The sequence below is a fragment of the Gymnoscopelus braueri genome (assembly GCF_963280865.1).
Source record: "Gymnoscopelus braueri genome assembly, chromosome: 9".
Lineage (NCBI taxonomy): Eukaryota > Metazoa > Chordata > Actinopteri > Myctophiformes > Myctophidae > Gymnoscopelus > Gymnoscopelus braueri.
The window spans coordinates 17,484,404-17,499,521 of record NC_137610.1 but is presented as its reverse complement, the minus strand read 5'-3'; the positions used below and the strand labels follow the sequence as shown (position 1 = coordinate 17,499,521).

The 15,118-nt window shown below is 40.9% G+C and overlaps 2 protein-coding genes across 3 annotated transcripts in view; both read left to right on the top strand.

Annotated features, from left to right (window-relative positions):
- The first annotated feature begins 1,789 nt into the window (after positions 1–1,789).
- On the top strand, positions 1,790–6,059 carry LOC308092723 (uncharacterized protein). Of its 2 annotated transcripts, XM_080438825.1 has the most exons (9): positions 1,790–2,267; positions 2,474–2,589; positions 3,189–3,292; positions 3,416–3,593; positions 4,416–4,533; positions 4,622–4,704; positions 4,789–5,087; positions 5,124–5,528; positions 5,765–6,059. In XM_080438825.1, the coding sequence occupies exons 1-9, from the start codon at positions 1,824–1,826 to the stop codon at positions 5,827–5,829; spliced, it is 1,812 nt and encodes a 603-aa protein (XP_080294951.1). In that variant the 5' UTR covers positions 1,790–1,823; the 3' UTR covers positions 5,830–6,059. The 2 variants fall into 2 exon arrangements, with proteins under 2 accessions (XP_080294951.1, XP_080294950.1); XM_080438824.1 differs by having other exon boundaries at positions 4,789–5,528.
- A 971-nt stretch (positions 6,060–7,030) lies between these two features.
- mapk8ip2 (mitogen-activated protein kinase 8 interacting protein 2) overlaps positions 7,031–15,118 on the top strand; it is a 53,121-nt gene continuing 45,033 nt past the window's right edge. The window contains exon 1 of the mRNA XM_080437182.1: positions 7,031–7,152. Coding sequence (XP_080293308.1) covers positions 7,088–7,152 — 65 coding nt within the window. The 5' untranslated portion in view covers positions 7,031–7,087. The remainder of the gene's footprint in view (positions 7,153–15,118) is intronic.

Here is a 15,118-nt window from a genome sequence, read left to right as displayed (position 1 = left end):
CAGCCAGGCATGTTTGTTTGTAGGTTTTCACAGAATGTACTTTGGCAAAACGAATACTTTAGGGCAAACAACCCTAAATCAAGGTCTAGATAACCTTTAGCAACTGACATTTGCTGAAGGTTCATTTTATAATCATGTTGGAACCTACACGGTTTACATAACATTTCCTTACCCAAATTATGTTTTCTTAAAGGAGAATTTTGGACTAAGTTTTTCTTACCTTTTCTATGACGTTATGATATCTTAGGATGAATGGTACAGTAGAAACATTTCATAACTCGAACCCGGGTCCGCCACAGCTTAAACCGTGCACGGATAGGCCTTGCGTTAGATCGCATATTTTAATAGCTTTTTTTTTTCTTTTTTTGAGTGAGATCTGACGTTCATAGTGACAGAACACTATGCAACCAAAAAAAAAAAAAAAAAAAAAAACCTAAGTCTCGCTAGACAAGATTGAAATCTCGAGATTTCAATCTCGTATAGCGCGACTTCTATTATTATTATATATATTTTTTTTTGACAGTGTTCTTTCACTATGAACGTCAGATATAAAAAAAAAAAAAGAAAAAAAAAGCTATTAAAATATGCGATCTAACGCAAGGCCTATCCGCGCACGTTTTAAGCTGTGGCGGACCCAGGATGGAGTTATGAAATGTTTCTACTGTACCATTCATCCTAAGATATCATAACGTCATAGAAAAGGTAAGAAAAACTTAGTCCAAAATTCTCCTTTAATGTCAGTAAACAATCACACACATTTTCTCTCATCCGCTCATGTATTCTTTGTTATATCATTGATTACCTAGCTTGATACCTTCCCTTTATGGGTTAGTATGTTATTGCTCAGTGTATGCATGATACCTTTCCTTTATGGATTAGTATGTCATTGCTCAGTGTATGCATTCTCTACGCACAATCAAGATTCCTTTCTTAACATAATATAATTTATATTTATATTTGAACGTTTTAAAGCAGGGGTCTTCAACGTTTTTTCAAGCCGGACCCCTTAGCTGAGAGAGAGATGAAGCAGGGACCCCCTACTACATATTGTATAAAATTGTGTTGCACATTTACCTTTTTCATAGATTTCATAGATAGCTTCATCATAGACTATCATCAGTGTTGTCTAACTTAGTTTTTTGTTTTGTTTATTTCAGACATTTAACCACTTAAACCCTCAATACTTAGTAAACCTGACCGTTGGCTCTGTAGTACTTGGTTTGCTCCTTTTTCCCTCTAGACCAAACCTCTTTGCCGAAAATAGCCGATCTACAAGCTCACAACGCCTCGCAGCGGAGCTTGTAGATGTGCTATATTTGGCAGAATATGCAAACGTTTGGCAGAATATGCAAACGTTTTTTATTTTATTTTATTTTATTATATATTATTATATATACATTAACCAGTTGAACCCTATGTTCAACTGGTTAATGTATATATAATAATATACAATAAATAATTGTATAAATACGTTTGCAAGAAGATAAGAAATGGAATGTAATTAAATGTAAACATGAATATCTTGCAATAAAAGTATTAAAAAAAAAAAATAAAAAAAAAAATGTTAATGTAAAAAAAAGTTCCCATCACACAAAGATTTGGCAGCCCCCCTGTAGTAACTCTGAACCCTGTTGAAGACCCCTGGTTTAAAGCAACAACCCCCCCCCCCCTTTATTTTTGTGCTAAGGCCCTAGAAGGGGCGTGTAAGTCAGGCAAGTAAACATGCTCACTTCATTATAAAAGTATGTGTTCTCTCACTACGCTCCAGTCCTCAGAGCATCTGGTGAACTTTGCGGACCACACCTTGTTGTGAAGCCTCAGCAATGAAGTGGATTGCTGTGGGCCTTGCGGCAGTGGCCGTGCTCAGCTGCTTGAGTAATGCTCAATTATGGCAACCGCCACCCAGATTCACCCAAAAGCCTGCACCTATTCCTGGTGCAGTACCAGAGGGACCCCTCGGGAATCCGACCCAGACTAAGGATACATTTGAAATTCCACTCACCTGGAGATATCCAAGTGACCCCACACCTGAAACCGTCACTGTTGGGACAGTTGAGATTAGGGCGCCCGTCGCCGCTGTCACTGTGGCTGTTGCGTGCGAAAACAACAAAGCTCACGTGGAAGTAAAGAAAGATTTCTTTGGGACAGGCTTCATCATCAATCCTGCAGATCTTACACTGGGAGCCTGCACTGCTGATGGGGAGGACACTCAAGCTCAAGTGTTGATTTTTGAAACTCAACTGGAAGGATGTGACAGCCAATTGACGGTATGAATAATAGTACGGTTTCAAAGCTACACAGTAAAATACACAGTGTTCATTTAACTCAGAAAGTGTACAAATGTAACCAAATAGATCCGTACTGTTCCATTTGGTTACATTTGTGCACTCTCTTTGTTACAAATGGATACAATTAGCACTGACGGTTTTACGGTATAAAGTCATGTAGAATTGTGTACTTATCTCTTTGCCAGATGACTGATGATGCCCTCATCTACACCTTCAGTCTAAACTATGCTCCCCACATCGGAAATGCCCCTGTGGTGCGGACCAGCACCGTGGCAGTTACTGTGGAATGCCACTACCCCAGGTGTGTAGAGCATCAACGGTCAGACAGAGTCAATCTTTCTTAAAGAGGGTGTAAGTGATATTGTGTTCAAATGAGTGTTGAGCCCTATATTCCGATAGCAATCATTGCTACAGAGTGTTTGTTCAGTAACAGGGGTCTCCCCCTCTCTCCAGCTCTTTAGTAAACAGAAAATACATTTTCAGTAAAGATGCCAATTTGATCCAGTCAGGTGAGAGAACTAATACAGATACATGATAAACAATTGAAGTAATGGGAGGGGGGGGGGCAGACAAAATAAATGGAACACTATGACATTGTAATCTACATAAACTACATTATTTTTGTGGGTAAAATTGGTATACCAACCTGAATATTTATTTTCTATTTACTATAGAACTGGAGAGATGGGAAGACCCCTGTTACTGAATCAATACTCTATGGCAATTATTAACATACAGAACTTTAACTTTTTAACAAAACAAATAAAATGTGTTTGTGTTATTTAGGTATTTTAATTTCTGTAAACAAAAACATCACTTACATTTATTTAAGGTTATGTGTAATTCCGTTGTATTATTTTCTTGTTGCAATGGATACGAAAATATGTTTCAATGTTCCAGGAAGCACAATGTGAGCAGCAATGCACTCATTCCTCACTGGGTCCCATTCTCTGCTACAAAGGTGGTGGACGAACTCTTGTACTTCTCTCTTAAAATGATGACAGGTGGGTAAAAGAATAACTTCACTTCAAGGTCTATAAACCTCCCTTTCCACTCTCTGTATACTATGATATAAAGTATATACATTCAGCAGGTTTACCAAAATACTTCTTCATTCCCTTGTACAGATGACTGGCATTATGTGAGGCCAGTCAACACGTATTATCTGGGAGATTTAATCAATATCCAGGCAACAGTCCAACAGTACTTCCATGTCCCCCTGCGCGTCTTTGTGGACAGCTGTGTGGTGACTGTGTCAGCTGATGCAAACTCCAACCCCAGATATGCCTTCATTGACAACGATGGGTAAGATAAATAATAACTTTCAACCTGGCGCCCTGATTTTGGGCATCTTATTAAAGGCAAAGATTTTCATAATATATATTTTTTCCCCCACAATTTGCAAAAATGGCAGATCTACGACTCACAGCTTGTAGATCGGCTATTTTTGCTATTTGCATATAGCTATAAGTATTCGTTGCTGTCGGGAAAAAAACAGCTAATTCCATTGACGCTTTTGCCTTTTTTATTTTCATAAATCAGTGCTATTGAACACCCTTTACGTCTGTGTGTTGGTAAAAAAAATATTGAACTAATGAAAAGTATTAAAAAGCGCTTCTGACAAAACCAGCTAACTCCATTGGATCCTCAAACTTTCTGCAAAACCAGCCAACTCCAAAAATGGGGAAGGAGTTAGCTGGTTTTGCTGACTCCAGGCAGGCTCCACATCCTTTTGTCCTCCCACCTCATTGTGAGCTTGGAGGTCCATTCAGCTGTTCTTATCAATGATGAACAAAACCTACTAACTCCACTTTTTGTTTTGTTTTTTTGATTTCCTGAAAAATGAACATTTTGGAGTTAGCTGGTTTCTGCCCAACAGCAGAGATATAGTCTAGCTAGGGCTTAAGTGGTGGAGCTAATGCACTTGCATGCCTTCCCATTGTAGCCTCTCGCATGTCAGTATGCCAACAGCTGTGAACTCTGTGTATAACCTGGCTTCAGTAAACAAGCTGCAGAACAGAATAGTCGGTTTGTTCTCCTGAATGAAAACAGTCATACTGTGTCCAAGACAAAATCTTTTATGACAAGTTAAACCTGATTTCCCGACCATGTTTCCCTCCGATCCAGCTGTTTGATTGATGCCGCGATCACAGGCTCATCCTCCTGTTTTATGCCCCGCGCTGCTGATAACAAGTTGAACTTCCAGTTGGAGGCCTTCAGGTTCCAGGCTGTAGAGACGGAAACAGTAAGAAGAGTATTGTGAATGGCTACTTTTGTCGTCGCTAAATGAAATAAGATTTTCAGATAACCAACATTTTGTCTCATTCCATTAGTTCTACATTACCTGCCATCTGACAGCAACCTCCGCTGCCCATCCCATTAACAGTGAAAACCGAGCATGTTCCTATATCAATGGGTAAGAGTGTGTGCCTGCCAGTGTGAGTATTCTTCATTTCTGTGAGTAGGCAATTCACTTTTCTTTCATTTTCTCTCTCCAAAGGTGGAAGGAGGCAGGTGGACCTCAGAATAATGAAGCCTGTAATTCATGTGCTCAAGGTATTGTTCCGATTACATCTTCTGCGGGTCGTGGGTCGGGTCATGGGTCGGGTGGTGGTGGTCGATTGTCTGACCCATCTGTAGGAGGAGCATCACCCGGCTTTTCAGGCGGTGGCACATCACCCGGCTTTTCAGGCGGTGGCACATCACCCGGCTTTTCAGGCGGTGGCACATCACCCGGCTTTTCAAGCGGTGGTACTACCACCACCCGATATTCTGTCACCTCTTCTAGCTTTGGCGGGGGTGGAGCAGCAGGAGGAACTTACCCTTCTACAGGAGCAGGAGGAGCAGGAGGATCTTATCCTTCTACAGGAGCAGATGGATCTTATCCTTCTACAGGTCCAGGAGGAGATTACACTGGAGTTGCAGGAGGATCTTTTTCTACATCTATCTCTGGTTCAGGTACACGAGGAACTTACTCTACAGGTGTAACTCACTCTGCCGGTGCAGGTTTCTCTGGTACAGGTGGAGCTTTCTCTGGTACAGGTGGTTCTCACTCAGGTGCAGGTGGATCTTCATCTTTCCCTTCTACTGGTGGCAGTGGTGGAATAGGCGGAGGATACCAAGGTGGTTTTGGTGGTGGAGGAGCTTTTAAGCCTTCTACAGGTGGTTTAAAGCCTACCACTTTCGGAAAAGGAACAACAACAAAAAGGAACCAACGTGATGCCAAGGATCAGGTGGAAGGTATGTTTAAAGGGTTAATGTGATATTTTAGAAATGGTTGTATAACAAATGAAAAATTACACAGAAAGCTACTATACATCCCAGAGGTTAACTTACGTCACGTCAAAGTCAACAACTAAAGAAATGACAATGATGATTTGGACCCTTTCTTGCAACTGGAAAGTTGCCGATGTTTTAAGAAAACCACATTGCTACATACTGTAGATATACTAACAGACTGTATCTTCCCTTTTCAGCTCATATCGTATGGGAGGGTACTGTTGGTCTGGGTCCCATGACAATCCTACCTAGGAAGGCATAACCACCTGACGATCATTTCCATGGAAATAAATTCTGAATGGTTGATAATTGTCAGAATCGTATTTAATGCTCATGTGAATCCTTTCAGCTTATGGTGGAGAATGATTGGGGGAGTGGGCACCTAATCACATAATAGCCTACTAAGGTATTCAACATCCATTATATAAAGATGTGGAAATAAAGATATATTAAATACAAATCACTAGATCCAGATGAAAGTATGACTCTTATTACATAGTCATACTGTACTTGTAATGATATGAACAGCTTATGGCCTACAGCTTCACCCAATTTATTCCACTGTGAATAAACCCCGCTGAAAGAAATGCAAATATCTTGAGTGAGTCAATAAACCCTGTTGAAAGAAATACAAATATCTTGAGAGAGTCTGTCCTGCGTGTGCGTGTGCGTGTGCGTGTGTGTGTGTTTGTGTGAAGTACAAAAAAGAATACAAGTACAGTATGTGTCGCCCCCGCGTGGCAGTGCAACGACAATTGCTGTATAGGAGGTGCATCAGTTTCAGCACCATGGACAGAGGAAGTGTATTTGTTAAACGCATCATTCTACACAGTAAAAAACCTCTGTGCGTTGTTCATTTATCCATTTGTAACTGCGATAGTGCACACATGGAACCAAATGGAACAGTAACATCCATTGGATTCCATATGTTGTGTACACTCTCAGAGTTAAATTGACATTGTTACAGTGTGCTCATACACCCCTTCCCCCCCTCCCTCCCCTTCTCTGCACTGCTGGCCCGTCGCCGCTCTGTGTCATAGCAGCAGCAGCAGCAGCAGCAGCAGCAGCATCACACATTCACCATACAGACATTTATTGAGGCAACACGCGGATTGCGGCTGTATGGCTGCTGGCATGCACACGAATCGGGAGAGTACATGATTTTTTTGTTTTTGTTTTGATTTTCCGTGTTGAGAATTTCTATAGGCTACACTTGTTTCTCCCCCCCGAGAGTGGATCTAGTTCAATGTAGATTTGATGTTGCATGGCTCTATAGGTTCGTGTGGTTTTGATTAGAGGTATCTGTATCTCTCTGTCAGGGGTATCTGTCTGTGTGGCCGCAGACCTGAGCAGAACAGAACACCACAACAGAACAGGGGGTGTTCAGTGAGAGTCAGAGAAACCGCTGTCCGAGATTTAGCTATAACTGCGTCTGCCTGTCGCCTCCGATCGTCGTGAATGGACTGCCGCTCCCTCCGTGATTTTATTCTGCTGTCACTCTGAGTCATTTGTGGAAGAAGATGGCGGACAGGGCTGAGATGTTTTCCCTCTCCACCTTCCATTCCCTCTCTCCTCCCGGTTGCAGGTAAGATCAGATCACACCGCGCCGGAATAGAGACGCAGCGTGGTGGGAACGATGGTCGCAATCCGTTGACAATGAGACATGGATGGCGGGGAGAGTGGAATAAATGGATATTATAGATCACTTACAACCGTGTTTTGATTGTTATATAGGTCCTAGTAAAGCAAAAAACTACCGAGAGACACAAAATTTAAGACATGATTAAAAAAATGAGCTATAGGCCCTGCCTGCCACTGCTACTCCCTCCCTATATATCTTGCAGCCGCTATAACGCAATAGGCTATTATAGGTGCGATTGCATGGGAAGGATGTTTCTATTTTGTTGACTGAAAGCGATCAAGCGTTCACATGTTTATTAATGGCAATCATTTTGTTAATAATCAAAGGATCGGTCCGTTGTGAGAAGTGAGAGTATAGGCTATACCATTATGAGACGAGAGGGCAAACGATTGATTTGAGCTGCCTTGCGCATTCTCTCAGATTCAATTACCTCAGAGGGAGTGAGGCCCACGCCCTATTGAGACAAGCCCAAATGTGTTGCATTCCCCGTGACTATTTATATTGGCCGAAACGCTTTTGACAAAGCATGTATTATTACAATTTCATGGATTTTGTGCATTGCCTAAGAACAAAGGGGAATAATATATAGCCTCAGATGTCGACTGTTATGATTACATTGCAATGTTTTTGATCAGTGCAGCACCAGTGACACAATATTTCGTCCAAGGGTGTTGCTATAAGCATACATGAAAGAACATCAAGTTATTCCTTTAAAACGATTATCTGGTTTGATTGCATTATTTCACATGTGTTTCAATGAAGTGTCCCTGCTGTCATTTAGCTTGGTTGCTGCAGATGGTAGGCTAATAGGCCTGTTTTGGATCACAAGTTACATTGAGTATTGTTTGTATTGTTTTGTATTGTCTCGTGTTTTTTTTTGTGTGTTTTTTTCATGCTGATGTAACTCTGGTGTATCTCATTATCTCATCTATAATAATAGCAGACCCAATGTATGGAATATTGATGTGTGTTAAATAACATGATATCTGTATGGATAAATCACATTAAGCTAGCTACACCCAACTGGAACAAAGTGGGTTGAACCAACCCACATTTGTCCCACTTGGCTTGGGGGTCTAAAACATTTTAAAAAGCAGAATTTGTGATCCCTAAGTGCAAAAGTTGGGCTTTTCAGTGTGTGCAAAGTTTACATTTAGGCCTGAGGGTGGTGCTAGAGAAAAAGTCATGGGGTCACTCAAATGGCAAGGTCAGGCAGCGTTTCATGGGAATATGGCAGTAAAAATTGAGATATCCGTATACGAGTGGACATTTGAACCTAAGGGTAACACTAACACTAGAGGAAAGGCCGTAGGATCACCATCAGTGGGGTTCATCCTCCAGGGAGCACAAAGCTGCTCATCAAAGTCCAAGTAGTATTGGAGATACCTTGTTTGGGACAGACAGATGGACCAACCGACCAATCTTGCCATCCTTAGATCCCTGCTATTAGTGGGGGGGAAATTAAATAGAAAACCCTACAGTTCAATTACAGTGATAAATAATCAGTATCAATATATAGCCCAGTCCTAAATATTAGTAATTCTACTAATCAGGACAAAATAAATGAAAGAAGAAAGACAACATACTATGAAATTTATATTTACCAGAGGTGAAATACAATAGGTGCTTCATAGCTTTTGTCTCTTGTCATCCTTATGGGTGCTCCATGTTCCAGCAGCAAGCCTTAGACAATGCAATTTAATCCTATTAGTAAACCTGGTCCATGCAGTTCCTCCCCACTCCTGCACCTCAATAAAGATAACGGTAACCAATTCCTTGTGTAAAGAACCATGAGAATGACCTTGATATATAAATGTGAGGGAACTAAACGGTACAGTCCAAGAAGTCATAACAATGACAGTGTCACATTACTTGGCCTCTTTACAATACACAATAAACAACAAAAGCAATAGTGGGAAATAAAGCAGGAATCATACAGACACAAAAGACAAGAGTGGCCAAAACGAATGCATCTAATAACTGAGGCCAAGACATTTGAAAGTTTTAATTAATACAAATTCACCACCTTGTTTTCTTCCCTATTCCATTCTATTTCTGTTTTATGTATTATGGATGTAGTGCCAAATAATACATTGCTCATAAGCAGCTTGTTATGAGAAGTAGCGTCTTTGTACGTTTTTGTGATTAATTAATGTGATTCATGCGCACATGTTTTATAAACCCAGCTCCATAGCACTCATCAGGGATTTAGTTACTGTTCATGGCCTCATCGCATGGTCAGATCAGATCACGTTAGATCAATAGGCCAATGTTTTGCATGAGAGTTGATGACCTCAGCATTGAGCACATTACTGAGCTTTTGTCTATGCAGCATCATGAGTTCTTTACTCCAGCACTGGTGGTTCATTACCTTTTACGTATTTCTTCCATTAAGTTACTTGTGTTAAGAATGTTATGTTGACACGCCTGCTATTGTCTCATTTTGCTACTCAGCTTTTCTTTGTCTTATTTTTGTTTTGCTGTTGTTTTTTTGGGCATGAGGCCCACAAGAGAATGTGGGCCTCAGTCACATAGCATGTGATCGAAAGCTCAGTTTCATTAAGTTCCACCCAACTGATGTCTATAGGTGACTTCTGAAAATGAACAAAGATTTGTCTGATTATTGCATAATTTTGCATAATGCTGATTGTTGACGTCTTCAATCATCTTGGATCAGCAACAGCTGAGTCAGGGTACCAAATCAGATTAATGAAAGTGTGTGTGCGTGTGAGTGTGCGTGTGCGTGTGCGTGTGCGTGTGTGTGTGTGTGTGTGTGTTATGTTCCTAGGTGGAAACATAAGCCCTCCCAGAGGCAGTTTCTCTCTATATCATAGAGTTTCTCCCACACTGAGGGATGATGAAATTTACTCCATACAGAGAACATACCACTGACTTAAATGTTCATCCATGAGTGAGGATAGCTCAATAGTATAGTTCAATACCAATGCTTCGGCTAGGGATTATATTCCCTTGGAAAAAGAAAAAGTACAGGCGTGGTGAAGTTAGTTGAATGGTAGACATGTGGTGGTGTACAGTGGTACAGTAATGAAGGCATCAGACACGTACATAGGTATGTATATGATACCGATATAGGCCTCAAAGAAGCACAGAGAAAATCTTCGGTTCAGAGTAAAATTTCAACTGCATTATTATTATTATCAATATTATTATTATGGTATTTATTTTTCTCCTGGAGCTAGAAATGTTCAAAAGGTAGGATATACTGTAGCAGCTTGATGTCCACCTTTCTGATTGAAGCCATCCTTGCTAGGAAAGTCTTCATAATTTAAAATTGGACAGTAATGTATTTTAGTTTGATTGTCTTTCATCCGGACAGCATCTCTCTCAGGTTGGCTTTCCAGGACGGAAACAGAAACTATCCGCCAAGGCCTGATTATTTTCTATCAATTGCACACCCCATAAATCCTTGGATGTTTGCCTCAGACCATCCTTAGCCCACTAGCACAGATGGCACCTTTTGTGAGATATGATATCATACTATCACAAAGTATTCTATATTAATGAATATCTGCCCAAACCTAGTGGGCACAAATCCTTTGTGCCCAAGGTTGTGATGAATGTCTGACGCACTGAACAATATTATTCACATACACATAGAATCGTCATGTCCGATTGTGTATGTAAACCACCACTACTCTGCTGTCTGAAATCTTTTACTGCATCTAGCATCAGGTCTATTTCTTCAACAATGACTATGGCTATCTCCAAGGTCAACACTGCTGCACATTTGTCCAACTCAGGTATAGTACGTTCAGTAATGCTCAGGCAGGCAACTGCTGAGATTGCTTTAGCGGACACATTTGAGAATACACAAAGCTCTGCACTTTTGGCCTTGGAAAAGGACAATAATGCATACCTGTGTGGAATGTGCAGCTCTATCACCTCCAACAGTGATTCATTTAATCTCCTCCATTCTTCATACTGGTGTCAACTAAGCACCCTGGGCAAATTATTCAGTCTAGGCACTTCCAAAGTGCAGGTCGCCAGTGAAAACAAAAGTATAACATGGCCTAAGTATAATAATAAGTTAACAAACATCAAATGGACTGTTGGGCTATCAAAATGGTGTGGGGTTTACCTTCTCATCCATGCAAATATGAAACGACTGTCCACAGAACTCTACGTCAATCGGCAGGATCGTCTATCCGTTCTTGACAGTAAAAACAGACATCAAAACATAAGTCCTTCTAGGAACAACAGAGTCAAAGTAGTTAGAAGCTTTCTTAGGTAGCTGCAAGTTTGTGCTCGCTTCAAAACATCAATGGCCTCTGTAGCTGTGGGGATTGGGGAATGACAGTAGTGTGTCATCCACGTAAAAGGTCTCTCTACCAGTTGCTTACATCACTATCATAGGAACGTTTCTTGGTCCCTGTTGCTGCCTGATATGAAAGAAAGAAAGAAATGTAGCACACCAACTACATTCTTTCCCTTCTTTATTCTGGTTGTCCAAAATATTTAGCATGAACTCAATAGAAATGTAGTTTTCATTTCAGTTTTCTTCTCTAGAGTAGTCTCTAGAGATAACTTACAGATGATTCGGAAATATGATTGATGATTATGAAGTATCACAGAAGACGAACATCAACAGCACTCACTCTCATGTCTACATGAAAACTATCAGCACTAATTGCAACAATGGCACCTTCCTATCTAGCTATATTTAACAACTTAAACCCTATATGCTTTGTTGTATGTTACATAGCAAAAATAGCTGATCTACAAGTTCACATCATCTCGTAGATCTGCTTTTGCCAAATGTTGCCTATTTTCGCAGAATGTTCACCCATTATGACCCAGAATAGGGAAGCTAGGGTTAATGTGGTTGAGGAAAGAACCACTAGGGGACAGCAATGTATATAGTTATTGTGTGATTGTCAGTTTATCCACCTGTGGCCTTAAAGAGAGTAATTTTAGCTGACAGTGTCCTGTTACCTTAACCCTGTCTCTTGATGGCTACTCCAATATTAACCCTCCAGTTTTGCATTATGTTACTTTGAAGCCAGCTGGAAGCTGAGGGAGTGACAGAATGGGTGGGGTGGTGGTTGGCTGGTTGCCATAGTTACGGTGTGAGGTAAGAGGCTTAAATCAAACACACAGGCTCACTTCAACATAATTGTTCCATCTCTCTCTCTCTAGCCACCCTGTGCAGTCTCTCTCTCTCTCTTGCTACCCTGTGCAGTCTCTCTCTCTCGCTACCCCGTGCAGTCTCTCTCTCGCCACCCCGTGCAGTCTCTCTCTCTCTCTCTCTCTCTCTCGCCAGGATTTTGAATAACAATGATTCTCACCCGTCACCAATAGAAGTGGCTATGTCTTATATGAAACCTGAGTACCAGCAATTGTGTGTGTGTGTGTGCGCGCGCGCGCACACACGTGTGCGTGTCACAATTAACAGGCAGAACCTCAGTGCCACATCCCCTTTCACCCTGGTATACCTATTTTGGGTATGTCTTAGCCTATATTTAATATACATATTTAATTGTGTCATTGAATTGCACCCCTTGATTAGAAAGCCTTCTTAAACACCTTGATGTTTGAGAATGCATTAATTTCGATATCTTCTCAAGTAATTGTGAAGCCCTACAGTACAGGTGATTGTGTGTGCCTGTGTGTGTGGCTATACAGTGCACACAGGAGAAAAGCACAGATGATGATGGCAGAGGGGTGGAGGGAGAGAGGACTGTGTTTTGGTGACGTTCAATGACTCACAGCCATAACAGCAGGGCCCTGAGAAACTGGTACTGTATGAATCTGACTGTGCTACCACAATAACATTCCCCACAACATGGCCAGTGGCAATGTGTTGTCAAGGTGACACAGATTCACTCTCTTCCGGCATTAGTCTCAGTTCTTTCACAGTCTGTTACCAGGCAAAATAGATGGAAATTGGTACGAAGGAGATATTTTGAAGGAGACTATTATTCTAGTGCACGGTGCACCTCTCTCCAGCTGTGAGGCCTCAGGGTCTTTCACTGACTTATAATTAGGAAATGTCAATGCCTTCACTACTGGTTGTTAGCAGTAACTGGAGACACTATATTTCATGACAGGCATGGTCCACACACTGTGACTTTGAGAAAACACTAAGCAGGAGAAATAGACACATACTGTACTGACATGTCACCACTGTGGTGGCTGCATCCACAGTACCTGGCCTAAAATACCACATGCTCTGTCATTTTAAGCTGCAATGGCAATTTGAATTAAATTTGATATTAATCACTACCGATACTCGTGTTGTTTTATATTATTTAAATATTATGATTGATGGGGCTCACAGAGTCTTCTTGTGTCTGTGTATTGGATTACTGTTCATCCTCAGCTTCTTGATTCTCTACACTCTAAATTAAGCAAAAGTTGGCTATAAGATAGCATATCCAATCCAATTTTATAGAGCACATTTAAAAACAGCAGAGGTGACCAAAGTGCTTTACAATGAAAAGTAAAAAGTCATAAGAACACAAAAACACAGTAAAAGGGGGCAATATACTGTATGTATGTATTATAATAGATATGTCACAGTAATTACTTTCACCAAACCCAAAACTTGCATCATAAATTTTACTTACAGCGGTCTTATCACTCTCAGGTTTACTGAAGGAATGGATTAGCACAGGGAACTACAGTAGCATCACGCGTGCACCTCCTTTGGAAAGAGAGAAATAAAATGGGTAAATGAGGTAGAGGCAGTAAGTGGAGGGAGTTGTCCTTTTATTGGACATGGGGTCAGTCTGGGTTTTCCAGTGTTTAAAGGCAGAAAAAGAGGCCCATTGGGTGGACATTACCCAAAGTCTGCAAGCTGTCCCTGACACACATTCTCCTGTTTTGCAGTGAGGGGGAAATGGGGACATATTCTGGTGTGACACGCATTGCAGGGCTGGGAGAGAGCTTGAGCTTCAGCACTTAGCAGATGAGTAGATAAACAAAATGGAGTCTGGAAATACAGCAAATACAGCAGTAGCCAAAATGAGAACAGCAGAAGAGGCCAAGTACAGTGAGCGGGGTTTAACGATGAATGGACAGGATATTAAAAATGATTGGCAATTGGCTGAGCATTATGGTTAGATGGGACCGACTCGCAGGAAGGCTTATATGAATCTTAAGTGATTTCATTGAATGCAGCCTGTTATGTGATGCATGCTGCTGGCTTGATACATTTTGCTATTACTGTATGTGCACATGCATCTCTCAAAAAGCCCAGTTTTTGGGGACATCTTTTCTTTCTCATGAACATGTTCCCTCTTTCTCTCTCTCTTTTACCGTCTTTGTTTGAACAGTCAATAATCCTTTGCTTCATATCCATCCATTTTTCGATTTCTCTCCATTCGCTTAAAGGATGACGTCACCCATTTTCAGCCTTCTGTACTATTATGCTTCCCGTCTTCAAATCTCTACCCATTCAGTTATTATAGCCGACTGATAATATACACAAAATCAAATGGGCAGATTGTCATGAAACTTAACACATTTGCACGGATGAACCCTATTGATTTTGGTGACCCCGTGACCCGTCTTCTACTGTAGCACCTCCTTTAGGCCAAACCTTCTATTTAAGTCACAGATATCTTAAAATATAATGGGCAGATTGCCATGAAACTTGCTGAACATATTCATGCTCCCAGGAAGATGAGCCCCAGCATTGACCACATGATTATCCTGTAGCGCCACCCTCAGGCCAAAAATATTAACTTTTCACACAAGATATCCCATAATTTAATCAGCAGATTCCAGGCCAAATGTGGCTTTTACTCTAACACCACTCTTTGGCCAGTATACATACATATATGCATATTGTATATCTTATAATTATACGTTTATGTAAATGTATACTAAAACATGACATTTATATAATTCATTTGGAACAAATGGCACTTGCGACATGGAGACAACT

What these genes read in the sequence shown, in the direction of transcription:
- LOC308092723 (XM_080438824.1), top strand. Translation starts at nt 1,824, where the DNA reads ATGAAGTGGATTGCTGTGGGCCTTGCGGCAGTGGCCGTGCTCAGCTGC. An exon ending in GCCTTCATTGACAACGATGG is followed by an intron (nt 3,594 to 4,415) that starts GTAAGATAAATA and finishes CCTCCGATCCAG; the next exon opens with CTGTTTGATTGATGCCGCGA. An exon ending in AGGCTGTAGAGACGGAAACA is followed by an intron (nt 4,534 to 4,621) that starts GTAAGAAGAGTA and finishes TCATTCCATTAG; the next exon opens with TTCTACATTACCTGCCATCT.